The sequence below is a fragment of the Typopeltis vanoorti genome, chromosome 11 (assembly GCF_054136105.1).
Source record: "Typopeltis vanoorti isolate ZY-2024b chromosome 11, IOZ_Tvanoo_1.0, whole genome shotgun sequence".
Taxonomy (NCBI): domain Eukaryota; kingdom Metazoa; phylum Arthropoda; class Arachnida; order Uropygi; family Thelyphonidae; genus Typopeltis; species Typopeltis vanoorti.
In genome coordinates this window covers 126,334,822-126,354,096 of record NC_143559.1, presented here as the reverse complement: position 1 = coordinate 126,354,096, position 19,275 = coordinate 126,334,822, and the positions used below count along the sequence as shown (strand labels likewise).

The 19,275-nt window shown below is 33.9% G+C and overlaps 1 protein-coding gene across 3 annotated transcripts in view; it reads left to right on the top strand.

Annotated features, from left to right (window-relative positions):
• The window catches only part of su(w[a]) (suppressor of white-apricot), a 224,604-nt gene that overhangs the window by 36,469 nt on the left and 168,860 nt on the right, over positions 1–19,275 (top strand). For all 3 annotated transcript variants that reach the window (XM_090400460.1, XM_090400459.1, XM_090400461.1), the window contains exon 2: positions 4,201–4,367. In XM_090400460.1, the coding sequence (XP_090256586.1) occupies positions 4,201–4,367 (167 nt within the window). The remainder of the gene's footprint in view (positions 1–4,200; positions 4,368–19,275) is intronic.

The following is a 19,275-nucleotide window of genomic DNA, read 5'->3' as shown; positions in this document are numbered from 1 at the left end:
TGTTCACCTAAAGAATAATTATTACAGCAAATTTGAATTTAAAATCTGATTTAGACACAGTTTTGGATGCGAAGAATATTAGCAGTATATTTAATATCTATGAAAGATATCAGATTTTCTATAGTGGATTATGTTAAAAAAATAAAATATTCTAAATGTGAAAAGTCATTATAGGTTGGTTGAATCTACTGTTCTTCTTGTTCTTTAGTCTATTTTCACCCACTGCTGGATATAGGCCTACCTTTAACTTTGTCAGTTATTGTGTGTGTGGGTGGGAGATGAAAGAAAAAAAAAATTTCTTATGTGTTTTCCCTGCACCTAAAGAGGTTAGGTTCATATCACGAGGATTATTTTAGTATTTCTGATTTCTTTTCAATATATTTATTTACTTTAAGAGTATAGGTAACTCTCATTAATCATGGGGGGTTGCGTTCTCGAGAATATCAGCATGTATCAAAAATGCGTAAAATGGTAGGCTTATAACATGGGATAATAGATGTGTTCCCAAGCAAGCTAATTCCAATTTTTCAGGATAAATTTAATAAAAATGCATCTGGTTTTCATATGTATTAAGGCATAAGAATATTAAATAAAATATTCAGTGCCTATAAAACAAATAACAGGAGGCTGAAGGCTACTTTTTCAAGAACCTTTCAGTTGAAACCTGACTCGCAGTTTTCAACTTCTGATTATAACCTCTCGGTGTATAACCTATTTCTTCTATATTTGCTATGAAAAATCATAAAATTCTTTGGTGGCAATGTGATTTGCAGCCGCAGCCTTGCCAGGCATATTGAGATTGTGGAATAGTGACTTATAGTGGTCAAACCATCTACAACTTCCAGCAAAAGGTGTTGGTTGTTTTTTTTTCATCTTTTGTCAGATCTTAATAGAAATATTTTGCCTTCTCTTGTATAACTGCTTCAGACAATCATATGCTCTGCTAGTTCTGATACTCAATTCTTATAGCTAGTATCCTTTCCATTTTCTGAACTTGATGACATAGAAATTTTGTTATTCTGGTCATACTGTGATTCATGGATGATCGAGTGCTCTTGTGAATTGTATCATCCATTATCACTGTAGAATCACTCAATCATGTGGTCCTTTTGAATGTCAGTATGTTCAGCTTCAGAATGTTTAACTTCATTGCTGAATAATGGGATTTCCTAGGTCTTTTCTTCACTTGGTCTTAATTCACATTCTTATTTTCTTTTGTGTTTTCTGTTAGACATTTTGCTCAAAGGGTATAGAAGTTTTTTTTTTACAGATCTGTATAGACCAATAAGGAAGTAGGGACACAAAATGGATACTGAGCTACTGAATACAGCGAACAGAAGTAGAAAACAAGATGCATGCATGGAAGATTCCAGTAGTCCTTATGTACATAATAATAAAACCACACATATGCAAAAACATGGATAATAAAATTGTGTTTTAATGAGAGTTGCCCATACTAGTTCCCCCCAAACCTTAAAATAAATCTTATATATTACATTCACTTATCTTAGTCTCATAAATAATACAAGAGAATTGTAATAATAAAAAAAAAAGAGATTGTTTACTAATACTGTTTGTAAATTCAGATTATCTCTTTCCTCCTTAGAAGGGCTGTTCTTTATTTATTATACAAATTCTGTGAAGAATCATATTAGTGCGATTATGATTATAATAATTAATATTGTAATTTATCGTAATCATGGTTCTAATGCTCCCTTTTTATATGAATAAATAATCTGGTATTGCTGTTTGTGGTTTTCTCTAAAGCTGTGAGCAGTAATTTCTTTTATTTATTAAGACTATTTTAAAAAAGTCAAGGCATATTCCGGAAACACAATCTTAAGTGGTTCATTCTTGTCATTCATAAACTGTACAAATATTGCATGTTAATATTCATTCTCAGGTAATCTGTTTGCCTACTTGTTTGTGAAACTATATAAAAATTTAAAGTTTGAGGGATTTTCAAGGATACATTCAATCTGTTTAAATGAAGCCTAGATTATAGTCTAATATATTTTTTTTATTTTTTATGTAAAAAATGGAATAAACAACATTCAAAAGTATTACTTTTATGTAACATAAATTATATTGTCACTTATTTTCACATTGGATTAGAATAAAAATATTAAAAAAAATAAATGTGGCAATTTTTCTTATATCGGCAGTCATTTTAGATTTGCTATAATAAATGATTGCTGAGTTTTAGCTCAAAAAAAAAAATCAATATTCTTTCAGAAACTCTAGATATTTACTTTAAACACTATCCTTTTTTCTTTTTCATTTTTTAAGTAGAAGTTTATAGGCACTTTACTTTAAAAATGAAAATTGAAAATAAGTCCTTTTCTTTTAACATGGCTTTAAACCCATACCTTGCAATAAAAGAATCCCTTATTTGAACTCTTTTTGTTAATTGTTTCTTAACTTTTAATGATCCATTCGAGATTTTATCATATTGTGATAAAAGTATCTAAAAATAACATTTTTTTGTATTATCATTTAACTTCACAAGTTAAATGATAATACAAAATGTGAAGTGTTATGAATTCTATGCAGATTGATGTATACCTTTCAGAACAGCAATAAAAATATAGAGCACCAACTAATCCACATTATTTAACCATACCCTCAGTGATGGTAGTTAACCATACCATCAGAAAATGATTTCCTGCTGTGAAAGGGTAATTGAGAGATCATTGTAAATGAATGATTTCACGTGTATATTTGTTATATACAAGCACTAAATCTTTAAACAGAATTGGGGATTTGTTTATAATGTTTTTGTTTTGTCAACTGCACTATGGAAGCAGTGCAGTGTCTTTCTAGTATATTCAAATTCCATTATGAATGAAAGTATTTGCTAAGGCTTTCAAGCAGACCCAAGTTAATTTGTCTTGAGCCAAAGCAGTCCCCCCCCCCCCCCATAGAAATTGGTCCCTTTGAGACAAAACTGTTCAGCATTAAACCTGCAATTTAGAACCCTAAATGGATTAATAATTCAGTAAGCAGTTTCTCTGACTGCGGATAGAAACTAACTTTTCCTGTTTATTTAAAAAGTACATTCTGAATGATAACAGTATATCTGTTGGTTATAAAATTATATTTACAGGTGCTCATAACTAATTATGGAAACCAGAATAAAAACTTGTGATAAAAGATAAATTTCATTGTTAAAGGAATATAATGGAAGATAGAATTAAAGTTGTGAAAAGTTTTTTACCTTGGGTATATATGTTAAAGATACCAAGTAATTTTATAATCTTGGTTTTAATCCTTTTTCCCAAGTAAGCAAACAGACAAGTAAGTCAAGTTTGCACCTGAACGTGGTTCAAGATGACTTGTGGTGGTGCAACACTAAGGCAACTCGTGGTAAAGATGGATTAAGTTCTGATCACTTCCCTTAGTATTTCCCATAATGTAAACCACATCTCCTAGGAGATGTATGATGCTATATAATGTATAATATCATACATATTATATAATGTATAACATCATACATCTCCTAGGAGATGTGTTTTACATTTATGGGAAATACTATGGGAAGTGATCAGAACTTAATCCATCTTTACCACGAGTTGCTTTGGTGTTGCACCACCACCATAAGTCTTGAACCACGTTCAGGTGCAAACTTGACTTACTTCTCTGTTTGCTTACTTGGGAAAAAGGATTAAAACCAAGGTTATAAAATTACTTGGTATCTTTAACAAGAATTAAAGTTATTTTGTGAAACCCTTTTAACATTACTGTATGATACTCAGTTTTTCTTATTTTTTTATTAGAAACAAACATTTAGATAAATAGGACAAGTTTCAGATTAGAATTGAATTAACTGTAGCAAAAGTGTTTTTTCCTTTATTTTTAGACCACCAATTTGTAGGTTAAGTGTTTGCTAATCAAATAAGCAAAAAATCAATTTAATCTTTAAGAATATTGCATTTAGCCTGTAGTTTACCTTTTGTAAAACTTGGTTTCCATAGTTATCTACTATATGTACACAAAACTTATGAACATTAAGAAAATATAATTTTGCTGTGTATACCAAACCTATTTAATTTTGGAGAACATATATTCTGTTCATTCATCATAGTGATTTTTAACTAGTGTTCAAGATAGGATGTTATGCATTTTAAAAACTCATTTTGTTTTTAGAATGCTTTTTAATGTGGAGCGCTTAGTAATCTGCATTTTAATTATGCTGCACAGGTATGATGCTCGTGGCTACCTGCATGATCTGCAGGAATATGAAGCCAAACCTGATACAGATTATTTGGAACACTTCACTGAGGAGGAAAAAAGAATGGAGGAATTATGTGAAGAAGAAAGATATCTTTCATTGCACAAAGATATTACTGAAGAAGAGATGTACCATGGTAAGAACTAAGCATTACATTTACATCTTTGTTTTAAATGTTCATCTTTCTGAGCAATAATTTTTAACTAAGAGCAATAATATTGAATTTGCTTGTTTCCCAGTCTCTTTATATGATGTTTAAAAAAATATTTTATTGAATATTTAGCTCATTTGACCTAAATTATCCATTTCTTTGAAGTGTGTGCATTTTTATTTAATTTGAATTTCATTCTTGAGAATTGAACAGTGAACTAAAACATTCCACCAAAAATTGACTAGAATATCTTTCACGGTTTGAAAAACGTGGTTTGAAAAAAGACATCATCATTATCATTATATGCACCACCAAGGGGTGTTCAAGTTACTGTGACAGCACTATATGAATAAGTTTACATTATTATTAATCTCCTATCAGCAGTTTTCCTCCAAATTAGTCTGTTACTTGTGAGAACTCCAATATTGTCATATTTAATATTTTATGCTTCTAAGGCACTTTTGACTGAATCAATCAACCTAATTTAGCCAATTCAGTCAATCAACCTAATTATTGCAGGAAAGAGATCCAGAGGATCTCTTTCCTGCCATTGTGACATCAAACACCTCTTTTGCTAACCTTTTCTCACCCATTTTATTTAAGTAGCCATACCATCTTAGATTAGCTCTGCTGAGACATTCTTAAATGCTAATAATGTCAAGTTCCTTTCTAATATCTTCATTTTTAATATGATTCTGCCATTCATGCCATCAGTTCACTCCTCTATTTTTTCTCAGAATCCTCATATCTGTGGTCTCTGTCTATGATCAAGTGCTTTATTTCTAACCCAACTCTCAGATTCATAACTTAAAATTGGTTTGAACACTGTCTTGTATACTTCTAGTTTGGTGTTTTGGTTAATTTCTCTTTTACTTCATATATATTTATTCAACTGGCTACTCACCATACCAACTTTGCTTACTCTGTTGTTTGCTTCCAGATTTAACTTCTATCTTCACTAAAAATTGTGCCTGAATAGCTGAAATATTTTACTTGTTCTATAGGATCTCCATTCAGAATGTAGCTAAATTTTTCTATGCTCCTGCCTATTTTCATAATTTTGGTCTTTTTGTTGCTGATTTTCATGCCACATTTGTTACAGTTGTTATTCAGTTTAGTTAGAATCCTGGAGATTTGCGTGATATGTGTTAGGAGTACAACATCATCTGCATAAAACAAAGAGCTAAGTTTGATGTGTTCAGTTCTAATATCAATGCCACTTTCTTTCATAATGTGATCCATATAGATGATGATTAACCGTGGAGATAATATGCATCCCTGTTTTACCCGTGATTTTACATCAAATTATCTTGTGTTTCCTTCAATTCTGGCTGCTGACTTACACCATGAATATTCTATTTACCCCATATAATTGTAGTATTTTGAAAAGTTTTTCTCTGCTCACCTTGTCATATACTTTATTCAGATCTAGAAAAACCCAAGTACAGATCCTTGCCCAATTTCTCAATTATTTGTCTTAAGGTGAAATCTGATTTTGACAACCTCTATTTGTCCTGAATCCAGCTTGTTTTTCTCCAGGTTTCTCTTCCACAATCTTTCTCAACCTCTTTTCAAGTATGCTTGCATAAATCTTACCTGGAACACTTAATAAAGAAATTCCTCTGTAATTCTCACATTCAGTGGTGGGAAACATGGTGGGAAAAGATACCATCATGACCACAAGATTTTTCTGATGAAAAGCCATAGGGATTATGACACATTGCTTCTGATATGGTCGAAAATAATTTATTGTGGTGATCTATGTAGGAGTTTGGGGGGGGGGAAATGATGCCAGCAGTCAACTCTGTCTTTAGGTGTTGTTACATTAGTGCCATCTAAATAATCAGGTGGAATTACAGATGGACAGAAGTTTCACCTAATGGCCTCTACAGTGGACCAGAAGGCATTACTGGAGTTTTGTACAGTAGGTTTGTTTTTACATTTTGACCTTATTTGAGGTTTTATGTAAGATGACACTGAAGTTGGAGTTCAAGCTACTTGTAATGTGCTTATTTATGTGTGTGCTTTTATTATTATTTTTATTATTTTATTTAATTTATTTATTTTACTGTCTGGCACACTTTTGTTAGAAAACTAATGTTGGTAATTGGCTGATAATTTCAAATCAAGTAAGGAATGAATACCTGCAGTAGTATCATTTGAATCTGGAAAGCAGAAATAGTAGTTAGGTCTACTGGGTGATAATGTTATGCTAAAGGACATAAGGTTGAGAGCAGCTAAGAGAAGGTCATTCCACGAGTGATAATGTACAAAATTATGTTCTGAATTACTGAAAGGAGAAGTGACTTCTGCAGTATGCTTGCAAGGAGAACTGGTTAAGAAAACTCTTAACCATTTGCAGCATTGATCTCATGTTAAAGACTTAATGGAGTGAAAAACAACACAAGTAAAGACCTATAGCTGTTGAATGCTTCCACTATTTCACCTGCCACAGAGACATTATCAAGTAGTGTAGTATGAATTGTAACACATGCAGATACAAGCAGCATTAACTTAGTAGACTAGGTCTTCTAAGACCTTCTAGACCTTCCCAATTAGGCCTCTAATTGGGAAGGGGACCTCTCTGTGGGTGCTAGTCAGAAGCTGAGGTCGTAATGTGGGATGCCTAAGAATTAATGTTTTCCTTATTTTCAGAAGTTTAATGCATCCATATTTATTTAAATTAGGTTAGTTTATAATGCCAACTAAGAATTCTAAGAAAGGTCTCTTTTGAACTCTGCTTGATGAAGCAGTTTTTTTTAGTGTCCAAGGCATAGTCCACCAGACCTGACTACTCAGTCATGATGTATTTTTATTTTGTTTATTCATATGAATGGCGACTGATCCAATCTGTTTGTAGCAGGCCAACTTGCAGGAACAAGAAACTAAGAGAGGAAGCAGTTGGTCCTTAGGGGACAGAATAAGGGAAGCAGGGGGTTGAAGACAGTTTTTAAATTTTGACTCTTTTTTTTTTCTGATGTATCGCAGATAAAGGAATAGTGATTGCATTTGTATAATATTTCTGTAGAGAAGACCTAGGATTAGATAAGGATTAAGTATTTTTTTTTTTTTATTTTCTTGGAATTGTAACCATTAAATAGGAAGGTATGAAGTATATGGTTAAGTGGAGAAGCCTCATTGTAACTAATTGATGGCTCTGTTGGTTAGTTTCTTAAATACCTTATAGTTGGGGGGGGGGGGAGAAAATAGTTATAGGAAAGTTGGTGAATATTTCTAACTGTGAGTAGGTTTTCTATACTATAAAAAAAAAAAAAAGGTTAATATTAGGGGTGTGTCTAGAAAGGTCAGTCTATTCTTGTTCTTTTTTCATAGTAAAAGAGATTCTTGGATATTGACTATCAGGATGGAGGAATGAGTCTAATGTTATAGGCCATGAGACCAAATAGGAAACACATCATCTATTGATCTTATCCAGATAGAAAGCTGAAGAGAGGCTGAACCAAGAACATCCTTTTCATAACTTTCCATGAAAAAATTGGCAAGTGTGTGAGGGTGAGAACATTGCAGTATCCTATATCTCTTTGCAAATTTTGTTCTTCCAAGAGAGGTAACCATCTGGACAACTAAACCTGTAGACAAGATTGATATTTCTCTTATTGGGATTATCTTAACTGTCCCTCTGCTTCCACAAACATCATCATCAAATTCTTGACATGTACTCTCAAGGGGTGTACAGGATATGATAGCACTACATAAAAAATTTACATAATTACTAACTTTCTATCTACAATTTTCCTCCAAATCAGTCTGTAACCTGTCAAGACTCCAACATTATCAGATCTTATATTTCTATCTTCTAAGGCACTTTTCACTGTATCAATCCACCTATATCTTGGTTTAACTCTGGATCTTTTTCTTACCAACCTGGCAGAGAACACTTGTTTTGCTAATCTTTCCTCTCCCATTCTGTTTAAATGATATACCACCTGAAATTAGCCCTGCTAATGCATTCCTTGATGCTGACAATGTCAAGTTCTTAAAAGTTCTCCAAGGCTCTCAAAAGCTCTTAAAAGTTCACAAAGCTATATAACTGAGAGGAGACCTCCACATAGCCTTTAAAGGAATGCTGAGAACCGATCAGGGCTTCTGACCTAATGTCCAATCCTCACCTTCTCATGGTGCACCCTGTTAGGTATCTACCTGGATACTGAACGAATGAGGATGGGCTGTCAATTTGGGATTTAGCCGATCAAATTGTATTCTTATTGGCTTAAACCAAAAAAAAAAAAAAATGCTGGTACATTTCAGATTTTTAATGGCTATTTTCTGTCTCAAGTATTGATTGCATTCCTCTTGAATATTTCTACCACTGTTCTGTTTTGTTTCGTTTAACAGTCTTTCAAATAATTACTCTAAAAATCTCAGATGTCTATCTTCACTTTTCATGTTATCCTTATCATCTCAGATTCCTTTGATTATGCTTGTTTTTCCTTTTCTAAGCTTTTTCAATAGTCAAAATGTTACGGAATATTATGCCACATTCCTAATTGTATCTTTAAGAGTACAGAAGATACTCTTAATAAGAATAATCAGTGTTCCCAAGACTTCTTTAGCTACTTTTTTACATAGTGTCACTTCTTACATTTTTTCTCTCTATACACATATGGCATCTGACAACTTACATACTAGGAACCATCGATGTGCTTTCTTCTTTTTCGTGATTGCCTCTTTCACTTTGTCTGCATTGGTGTTCTGATTTTTCTTCGTTGCAGACAGCTTCACCACATGCCTTTCTGGTTGAATCAATTAATGTTTCCTTCAGAGTCAGCTATTGCATCTCCAAAGTTTGATTATCGTTATAAAATTCCTTCATTTTTCTTCAAATAATATTTGTATTCTTTAGGCTACAATTTGCCTTTGAAAACTGTTCAACTTTAATTCTTTTTTTTTTTCCAACTTTTTACATATTCTTTTTAATTGAACTTTATTTTGCTCAAAACATAACGAATCACTTCCTATTTCAAATTCCCTATATACTTTTGAATCAGCGTGAAGATATCACTATAAATATAACTGATGACTTTTCTTATTTCTTGAATATTTGTGCACATCATCAAATTCCTGACATGTGCCTCTGTTATCTGTCAAGACTTACCTTTATATTTAAGTCATTATACCACATGAGATTAGGTCTTCTAACACATTTCAGAATGCTGACGATGTCAAGTTCTTTCCTAATATCCTCATTTTTAATAATACTATATCATGTGTTAACTCCTTTAATCTTTTTGAGAATGCTCATATCTGTAGTCTCCAGTCTTTAATTAGGTGTTTCATTTCTAACCCAGTTCTTAGATTCATAAGTTAAAATTGATCTTGTATACAACTAGTTCAGTGTTTTGACTAATTTCTCTTTTATTCCATATAAATTTATTCAGCTGTCTGCCTAGTATGGTAGGGAGTATTTACTAATTTTCATATTTAATTTCCCATCTTCACTAAAAATTGTGTTTAAATAGTTGTAATGTTTTATTTTTTTTATACGTTCTTCATTCAGGATGCTATTGTTTTCGATGTTTATTCCAAATTTATTGCCACAGTTATTCAGCTTAGTCATACAATCCTGCAGACTGGTACTGGATTTATTTAGCAGTATCTGCATAAACTAAAGAGCCGAGAACCTCCACCTCCATTATTGATATCAGGTTTAATACCACTTTCCTTCATTATGTAATTCATATAGATGAATAACAGTGATGATAATGTGCAACCTTCTCTCACACCCTTCAGTTCTGACTGCTGATGTACAACTCAAATACAGACTGTGTATTGCTTGATATAATGTCCCATTTACACCATATGACTATAGCTCTTGAGTTAAGCTTATACGTTGGTAAGACATGGCTTCTAATTTTTTTAGGAAATGACATCGTAAAACTAGATTATTATTATAAAAAAGTTTAATAACTACCTATATGTCTGCAATGCTACATTGCCATCTTCAGGGATCACAAAACAATGATATGTGCACTCAGACACTCACATTTGGCAAATGAAGCTGAATAAAGGCAACAGAAGTCGGGCCTAGAGTCCTAAATGAGCGGAATTGGGTTGTCTTGGCCATTGGGCTGATGATCTTGTAATATATGCTTCCCAAATTTGGAGATCTCATTCACAAATTTGTTGATGTTTGAAGAGTTTTTCAGAGCTGAGACAGATTCAAGGAATAGTCATATTTTCATATATGAGTTGCCAAAAAGTGTCACATCTTTTTATTAAATTACTCTGGATTAGAGAAAGATGTCAGAAGTTTTTTCACTTGGTTATACAAGGGTAGTCTGAAAAGCTCTCAGCCTAACAATGAAAAAACAATTTATAATTTCAAAATTATTTTTATTTTTCAACATAATCTCCCTTAAGACTAATACATTTATTCCAGTGATGCTCCAGCACCATTATCCCATCCCTGTAGTGGTTCTCATTAAGATCTGCAAAATACCTGTCTACTGCTGCAATCACCTCTTGATTCAAAGAAAAATTCTGACCAGTGGGGAAAAGTTTTAGTTTTGGGGAAGAGATAGAAGTCAGAGGGAGCCAAATCTGAGGAATAGGGTGGATGTTCCAACAATTCATAGTGCAGACAAATTCCTTAATTTTCCCATTCTCAAAAGACTTGATTTTTTGCCAGAAAAAGATGATTTTTTTTCTTCTGCAAAATCTGAAAAGGCATATGACAACATGCCAAGAGAGAAGCCATTCAAAACACTACAGTTATATGGTGTCAATGGGGCATTATATCAAGCAATACTTAGTCTTTTCTCACAAATTTTTTTGTCTAGTCTTGTTAAAAGATCAGAATAATATTCCCTGGTTATTGTTTTACCCTTTTCAAGATAATTAATAAACTAAATGCTTTTAGCATCCCAAAACACCGATGCCATGACATTTCCTGCTGATGGAACCAACTTTGTCTTCTTTGGTGCTGAACAACCGGCTTGTGTCCACTGTTTTGACTGCTGTTTGGATTCTGGTGTGTAATGGTGAATCCAAGTCTCATCCATAGTAATAAATGGATGCACAAAATCAGTTTTATTCTTGTTAAATGCTCCAAGCACTATTCAGAGATTTTCATGCAAGTGCGTTTTCGGTTGCTGTGAGCAAGTGCAGCACCCATCATGTGCAAAGCTTTTTCATATGCAATTCTTCATGCAAAATATATCCTACACGTTCTTTTGAAATGCATATAGTCTTAGTAATTTCACACACTTGGACTTGCTAGTCATTCAATACCATATCATGCACTTGATCAATGCTTTCTGGTGTTGTTACTTTTTGGACGTCCTTCACGTGGTTCATCTTCAAGGCTGGTCCGGCCACGTTTAAACTCAGAAGAACATTTCTTAATTGTCGAAAATGAAGAAAGAGTGCCCATAAACTTTCATGAACTTTGAATGAATTTCTTTTGCTGTTAAACCTTCTTTTATAAAGAATTTTATAACTGCACAATACTCAGTTTTATCCATTTCAAGCTATACAGACAATACTTTTGCTTCAGACAGCTGTATAAAACAAACTGCTTGATAGAATGACTTGCGATTTCATATGGATGCTTATGACAGATGTACCAACTTAGAAAAAAAAAATCTCTTGCCGATAGTGTTGCCATCTATGGTCGAGGCCAGAACTTTTCAGACCACCCTCATACTATAAATTAAAGATACCAAGAAATTATATACTTGGTTTAATCCTTTATCCAAGTGTAAGCAAACAAAGCTTGCACCTGAAGTATTTTCAGGACTGGATTAACTCGTGGTAAAGGTGGTATGACTTCACATCACTTTCCTTAGTATCTCATAATGTAAAGCACATCTCCTTGTGGATATGTATAATATATGCATTATGGGAAGGGTCACTACCCAGACCAGTTTTGACCTTTATTTTGAGGTCTCTTCAGTGGAAGCCATACCCAGAAGTGATACTTGAAGTAATGCAGAAGTCACATTTTCATATACGAGTTGCCAAAAGGTTTACCAAAGTATTCCTTGTGAGATTTTTATTCGAACTCGGGACATTTACTTGCAGATGACTCTCTATAAGTCTCTCATATACAGTTTTGCTGAAGTAGGTGTTGTTTATGATGCCTACTTGCAGATGACTGACTATGAGGGCTTCTCATACAGTTTTGCTGGAACTGAAGTAGGTGTTATTTCTGACTTGCTTTCTTTAAAACATCATGCCATCTTTATTTCTACCCAAAGTGTGCCCACCTCAAGTTTGCAAACAAATGGAAGGATTGTTTCAACCTATGTAAGGGTTATGGTTTTCCTAATGTATGTAGGAGGACAGATGTCGGATTTTTATGACTTGTCAGCTGGCTGACAAGTTTATTTGGATGTTTGCTCGGGTAGTGCTTAGCAATATGAATGGCTACCACAGTGGTGTCAGCTATTTATTTGAAATTTTGCCTCTGAGAATTAGCTGTTAAATGTCATGCATGTAGATGTTGAAGAGAGAGAAAAGTTGGTGTGTGTGTGGGGGGGTACTTCCCTGTGGTATTCAGGTTATTGTTAACTGGAGGTAGACAGGTCCTTAAGACAACTGCGATGATTTTGTTTTTATCTGAAGCAGTGCTGATTAGATCTGTAAAATCCTCCAAGAGAGATGTTTCCTTACTCTTCTGGAAACCAAATTATGTTTTTGGATTGAAATTAAGTTTTTTCTGTATATGTTGCAATTAAGAAAGATCTACTCCATAATTTGGTTGATAATATAGTGTTGCTGTGAATCTAGTAACTAACCTTAATTGAATATTATTAGTATTATTGCACAGGAACTGCATAGGGTCCAAATGCTCATCAGTGGAGACCTACACAATATCTCTTATACCCCTTATTGATGCACTGACTGACAAAGTACTCACGACAGACTCTGGGAACCCATTCTACTCATTCACCGCTTTCCAGGTGGAAAATTTTAATTCTCATCTCATACACTGCCATCACACTCTAACTCGATTTCTAGAGATGACTCATTTTATACTGAGAAAATATTTCAGCATGTTTCTGTAATATTCTCCTTCTTTTCCATCTACCAACTTTTACAACACAAACAGTCTGTCATCATAGGGAGCAACTCTCCTGCACCACTCTCTCTTCCCCAGGTGATCAGACTTGAGCATAGTAATCCAGATGTGGGCATATCAAGACCTTATAAAAATGAATAATAACTTCCTTATCTTTGCTTGTTAGCATACTCTTCATTAACTGAGTAATCCTATGAGTTATCTTTTCTCTTATAATAATTTAGCACCTCTGTAGCATAATTGGAAGAACAATAGTATCTTGCAACCTTCGATTGGAAAAAGGTTAAGTTCGATTCTCGTCGTGATGAGAGGAATCTTTATGAGTTTTTTCGATTGAAGGTGAGTTAACTGATCTTGTATGGAGGTAGCAGGGTTTTTCCTTTGGAAACTTGGGTTTTTCATTCTGCATGCAGAATGAAATACCCAAGTTTCCAAAGGAAAAACACCCAATTTACAGACAAAAAATACTAGTGGTGGTGGGCAGTACATGGCATTGGTGTAGATGATAATGGTAGTTGTGGTTCACTGTAATTGGTGGATTTAAGTGGTGGAGATGGAGAGCTGTAAAGTAGGTGCCCTCCCTTAATGAGTCTTTGGACTCCTTGCAGGTGTCACATAATAATAATTTTTTTTAGTTATGGTTTTTCCCTTTCAGTCGTTTCCAACCATAGGAGACTTTGTAGGCATTGCCCACAAAGTATTCCTGGTGAGATTTTTACAGGGTAGTTCACCATTGCTTCCCCCCCTCCCCCCCATTTTATCTGAGCTCAGGACCGGCATATAATTGGGAATTATTCATGACTGTAATCCATGTGTGTGTTCCTTGGGGCCAGTTTGCCTGTTCTTGGGGGACAATAAACCCCCGACCTCCGTACGAGACTGGCTAACTCACGTTTAGTCGAAAGAGACCAGATAAGGGTTCCTCATGTCACTGATGGGAATTAAACCCAGGTCTTTCTGACCAAAAGGTTTTATCTATACTGACTGAGCTATGGAGACTCCTTTGGGACCATAGGCATAAATAAGTTTCATTTTCCAGTTCCCCATTCTGATATTTGCCCACATCACTCTACTTGAAGACTGCCTGCCATTCAAAAAGATTAGCCTTGTATTTAGTGTTGAATACCATAGCTACTTCTTCTTTTTTCTGAATCCAATCCCTGTCCATTATGTGCTTCACAGAATTTGAACACTTCATATTCACAAGAACTGAATTCATTCTTACTCTGAGTATGATGTGGCTTGTTGTTGAATAGTGCATTAGTTAATCTGATTAACTAACTTCAGATGTTTTTACACTTCAGGTATTGCTGATTTAAGGTTCTTTTCTATCTATGGATTTACCTTTTAAATTTTAATAAATTTAAATGAAGTTTCTTCAACGATTAGAAAATGTCTTTTATTCTATGTGTAATTTCAGTTTCATTCAAGAGATTTGATTTTTTTTTTTTTTTTTTAATCATAATTCATATTTTAGACTGATATATTCTTAGATCTTGAATCTTTTTTTTCAGGAAAACAGAAATATGTAGATTTGGTGTTAATTTGGTTCATTTGTTTGATGCAAGGTTAATCAGATAATAAAGCAGATTAGGTGTTGACATACCATTAGTAGGAAAACTGGATTTTATTTTGAAAGAAAGAATAGAACCCTGTGGTTCAAAATTCATTAATTATAAAGTTTGAAGATCAAGCACCTGGAAAGTAAATCAACGGCCCAATCGCAAAAAATTAATTGTCTTAGAGATATCAACAGCAATGTTGCATTTCTAAATGAGCAAAACAAATCTGCCTTGTATACATATTCTGTGGGAATACATATTGGCAAAGTGTACTGAGTATTGGCTAATTTCCAAGCTGTTTGATAATGCTAGTGGTCCTTTTTTTTTTACTGCTACCCTCAGTTTCAGAAAAAAACATTAGAAGAAATGAACAAAGAAGAAGAGTTTTGAATTGAACTGTAAAGGAGTGTTCAATAGCTGATGCATGTGTTCAATGAATTTAGAAGGGTGAGAAACTTTATGTTAGTTCAGATGAACTAACAGTATTTCATGTTAGTTCAGATGAACTAACCATGACATAGAACTTACTTGTACCGGGAACAGAATCCCTGTATGAAAGTGGGTTGAGTGAATTGCTGATAGAGAGGCCATTAATCAGTCTAATTGCCCTTTTTCATAATATTTTTTTTTTTTGCTTAGGCACCATCCCAAATATATGAACTACAGGTATCCTTTGCTTAATGCGGGATTTGATTAACTCGAAGAAATTAATTGCGAAAATCCCTTTATATACGTGGCAAGAGAGTTTTAATTAGCGCGCCTTTAAATTTACCAAAATTCCATACCAAATATGGCATCATTGCTACAAACCATAGATGTGAGCCTCACTGCAACTTTCAAAGCCTATTTTCTTAAAAAAGACATTCTTAGAGGCAGTAGAAACAACAACAATGGGAGAAAATGCGATTAAGCTCCAAGAATTTTGGAAAAATTTTAACATTAAACACGCAACTGAAAAACATTCATGACTAGTGGGAGCAAGTGTGGTGAAGACGTTGGTTTTGATGGTGTTGATGCAGAAGATGTTAAAGAATTATAAATTTAGTTTAGTTCTTTATCCAAGTCTAAGCAAAGCAAACAAAGTTTATGCCTGAAGTATCTTCAGGACTGAGGCAACTTGTGGTAAAGGTGGGCCAAGCTCTCATCACTCCTTGTCTTAGTATCTCTTGTAATGTAAAGCACATCTCCTTGCGGACATGTATAATGCTATACATTAAGGGAAGGGCCACTACTCAGACTGGTTTCGACCTTTATTGAGGTCTTGTCAGTGGTAGCCAGACCCAGAGGTGGTGATACTAAACTGGAAGTATCACCACCTCTCCATTCTCATTCACATTCTCCATTGCTTCCACTAGAGGTGGAAGCAATGGAGAATTCATATTTACCTATACGAGTTGCCAAAAGGTGTTTCACCTTATTATTAAATTATTCTGGATTTAGAGAAAGATGTTGAAAGTTTTTTCCTACTTGGTTAGTCTATAATAAATTTAGTTTAATCCTTTCTCCCAAGTGTAAGCAAACAAAGTTTGCACCTGAAGTATCTTCAGGACTGAGGCAACTCGTGGTAAAGGTGGACCAAGCTCTCATCACTCCTTGTCTTAGTATAATATAATATAAAAAACTTTCAACATCTTTCTCTAAATCCAGAGTAATTTGATAATAAGGTGTACCTTTTGGCAAGTCATATTTACCTTTGTATAGGTAAATGTGACTTCTCCATTGCTTCCACCTTAGTATCACCACCTCTGGGTCTGGCTCCCACTGACGAGACCTCAATAAAGATTGAAACCGGTCTGGGTAGTGGCCCCTCCCTTCATGCATAGCATTATACATGTCTGCAAGGAGATGTGCTTTACATTATGGGAGATACTAAGACAAGGAGTGATGAGAGCTTGGTACACCTTGGATAAAGAATTAAACAAAATTTATAGTCTAACCAAGTGGGGAAAAAACTTTCAAAATGTTAAAGAATTATTGGATTCAAATTCAAAAGATTTCAGTGACAACGATCTTGAAATTGAACAACAACGTGCATATGAGGACACCGAACAAATGGAATGTGAAGATGAGGTTCCAAAGGAGATAACAATCAAAGAACTGGATGGAATATTTCACAGTTTAGAATCACTTAAGCAGCAAGTAATGGATGTGGATCCAGATGTTAATCTAAGAATGCTTGTTTGCCTAGGTCTAGAGAGTCATTTTGCTTGTTATTGTAGAATATATGCTTATAAGAAAAAAACTAAAATGACTCTTGATAACTTTTTTGATAAAAAAGTGCAGTAACCAAGTACAAGCATTTATTAAACATTTACTTTGCATTCATTTTTTATCTCTCCTAAAAGAGTACTATATAAAACAAACTATTAAAACAGTAATCAATCATGGACGAATTGTAATTTTTAGCATTGATTATATTTGATTAACGCGATTTTGATATACGCGGTGACATCAAGGGATTAATTAATCACATTAATCAAGGGATACCTGTATATTTATTGGTTGGCTGGATTTGTGTTAATTTAGCTGTATACAAGACAGTGTTCAAACCAATTTTAACTTATGGATCTGAGCGCTGGGTTTGAAGTAAAACACTTGATCAAAGACTAGAGACCACAGATATGAAAGTCCTGAGAAAGATTAGGGGCATGAACAAATGGCATCAATGGCAATATCATATTAAAAATGAGGATATTAGGAAAAAACTTGTCAGCATCCAGGAATGCATTAGCAGAGCTAATCTCAGGTGGTATGGTCACTTAAACAGAGTGGGCAAGGAAAGATTAGCCAAACAAGTGTTCTCTGCCAGGTTGGCAGGAAAAAGACCAAGATATAGGTGGATTGATACGATAAAAAGAAGTGCCTTAGAAGGTAGATATATAAATATAAAATCTGACAATATTGTAGCTTTGACAGGTAACAGATTGATTTGGCAGAAAATTGTAGGTAGGAAGTTAGTAATGATGTAAATTTTTCATGTAGTACTATCATATCCTGTACACCCCTTGAGGATACATGTCAGGAATTTGATGATGATGATTGTGGAACAGAGGAACAGTTAAGATAATCCCAACAAGAGAAATATCAATCTTGGCTACAGGTTTGGTTGTCCAAAATAAAACTGGAAGAAGAGGATGTTTTATTTTGTGAAAAATAAAGCAAACCCCCCCCCCCCCATTGAAGTATGGTTCAGATATCGGAATTTAGGGCAGTAGATGTTGAAATTCTACAGTTTTTGTCTAGTGAAAGTGAGGAGCAATGCAGTGCGCTGTTATTAGCAAAACTACTGGGTTGTTGGTCAGCTGTAGTAAATAATTGATTTATAGAAGGAAGAGGACAGGTGACAGAACAAAGGCTTGCAAAAATTCAGCATTTGTTGCAAAATTAGAACATAAGGAACTGCTTACCACCATGCATGCCGTACATCTAATCATCAAGCTTCAAATTGCTGACATAGTCAACAATCTTGTTCCTACTTCCGGCATTAATGGACAAGCTTCTGAACAAAGGTAAACATCTGGCCAGGCTCATATGCATGATAAGGGAAATGCTTTCAAAGTTCTTAAACAAAACATCATGAATTCAGATCTCATTATTTATCACAGGTCATTCCCCAGTGCAAACGTAGGACATAAGAAATCATACATAATTTTGTGTGATTTCTTAAATGAGAAATCACAATTATGTATCCTTTCTTATGTAAGAGTATTACCAGGCAAGATGTACAACCTGCTGAAATGCAAGGTGTACATTCTGTACTTGACATATCTAGTCACACCTTGCATATCTTATTGAAATATTTCCTGATATATGGATGGCATGTGAAGAATGTATAGTATTTTGTAGTTAAGGAGAGTAGTAGGTCTAATTTCAGTTATACTATAGAAAAAAATATTTTTTTTTTAAAACTTTTACTCTAAACTAATTTTGTTCCTTTTAGGAAAAGGATTCAGCCTGATTACACAATGGAAAAATCTGTGTGCCACAAAGTGCTTTTCTTATGTTTTTTATTAATTTTAAAAACTGTCTGAACTAGTTAATAAGAATGTAAAAATTAATTTCTTTATACTTCTGTGAAATAGTGACAGTATGCAAATAGAATACATATAATACCAATAATAATTAAATACACACACACACACACACACACACACACAGTGATTTTTTTAAAAAAAAATTTTATATTGATCCCATACATGAGGACAGCCTGTTGCACTTCAGCACTGTGATTGGGGTACAGATGAAAGTTTGGAAAAAAAACATTTAAAATGTTTAAATAAATGAGCTA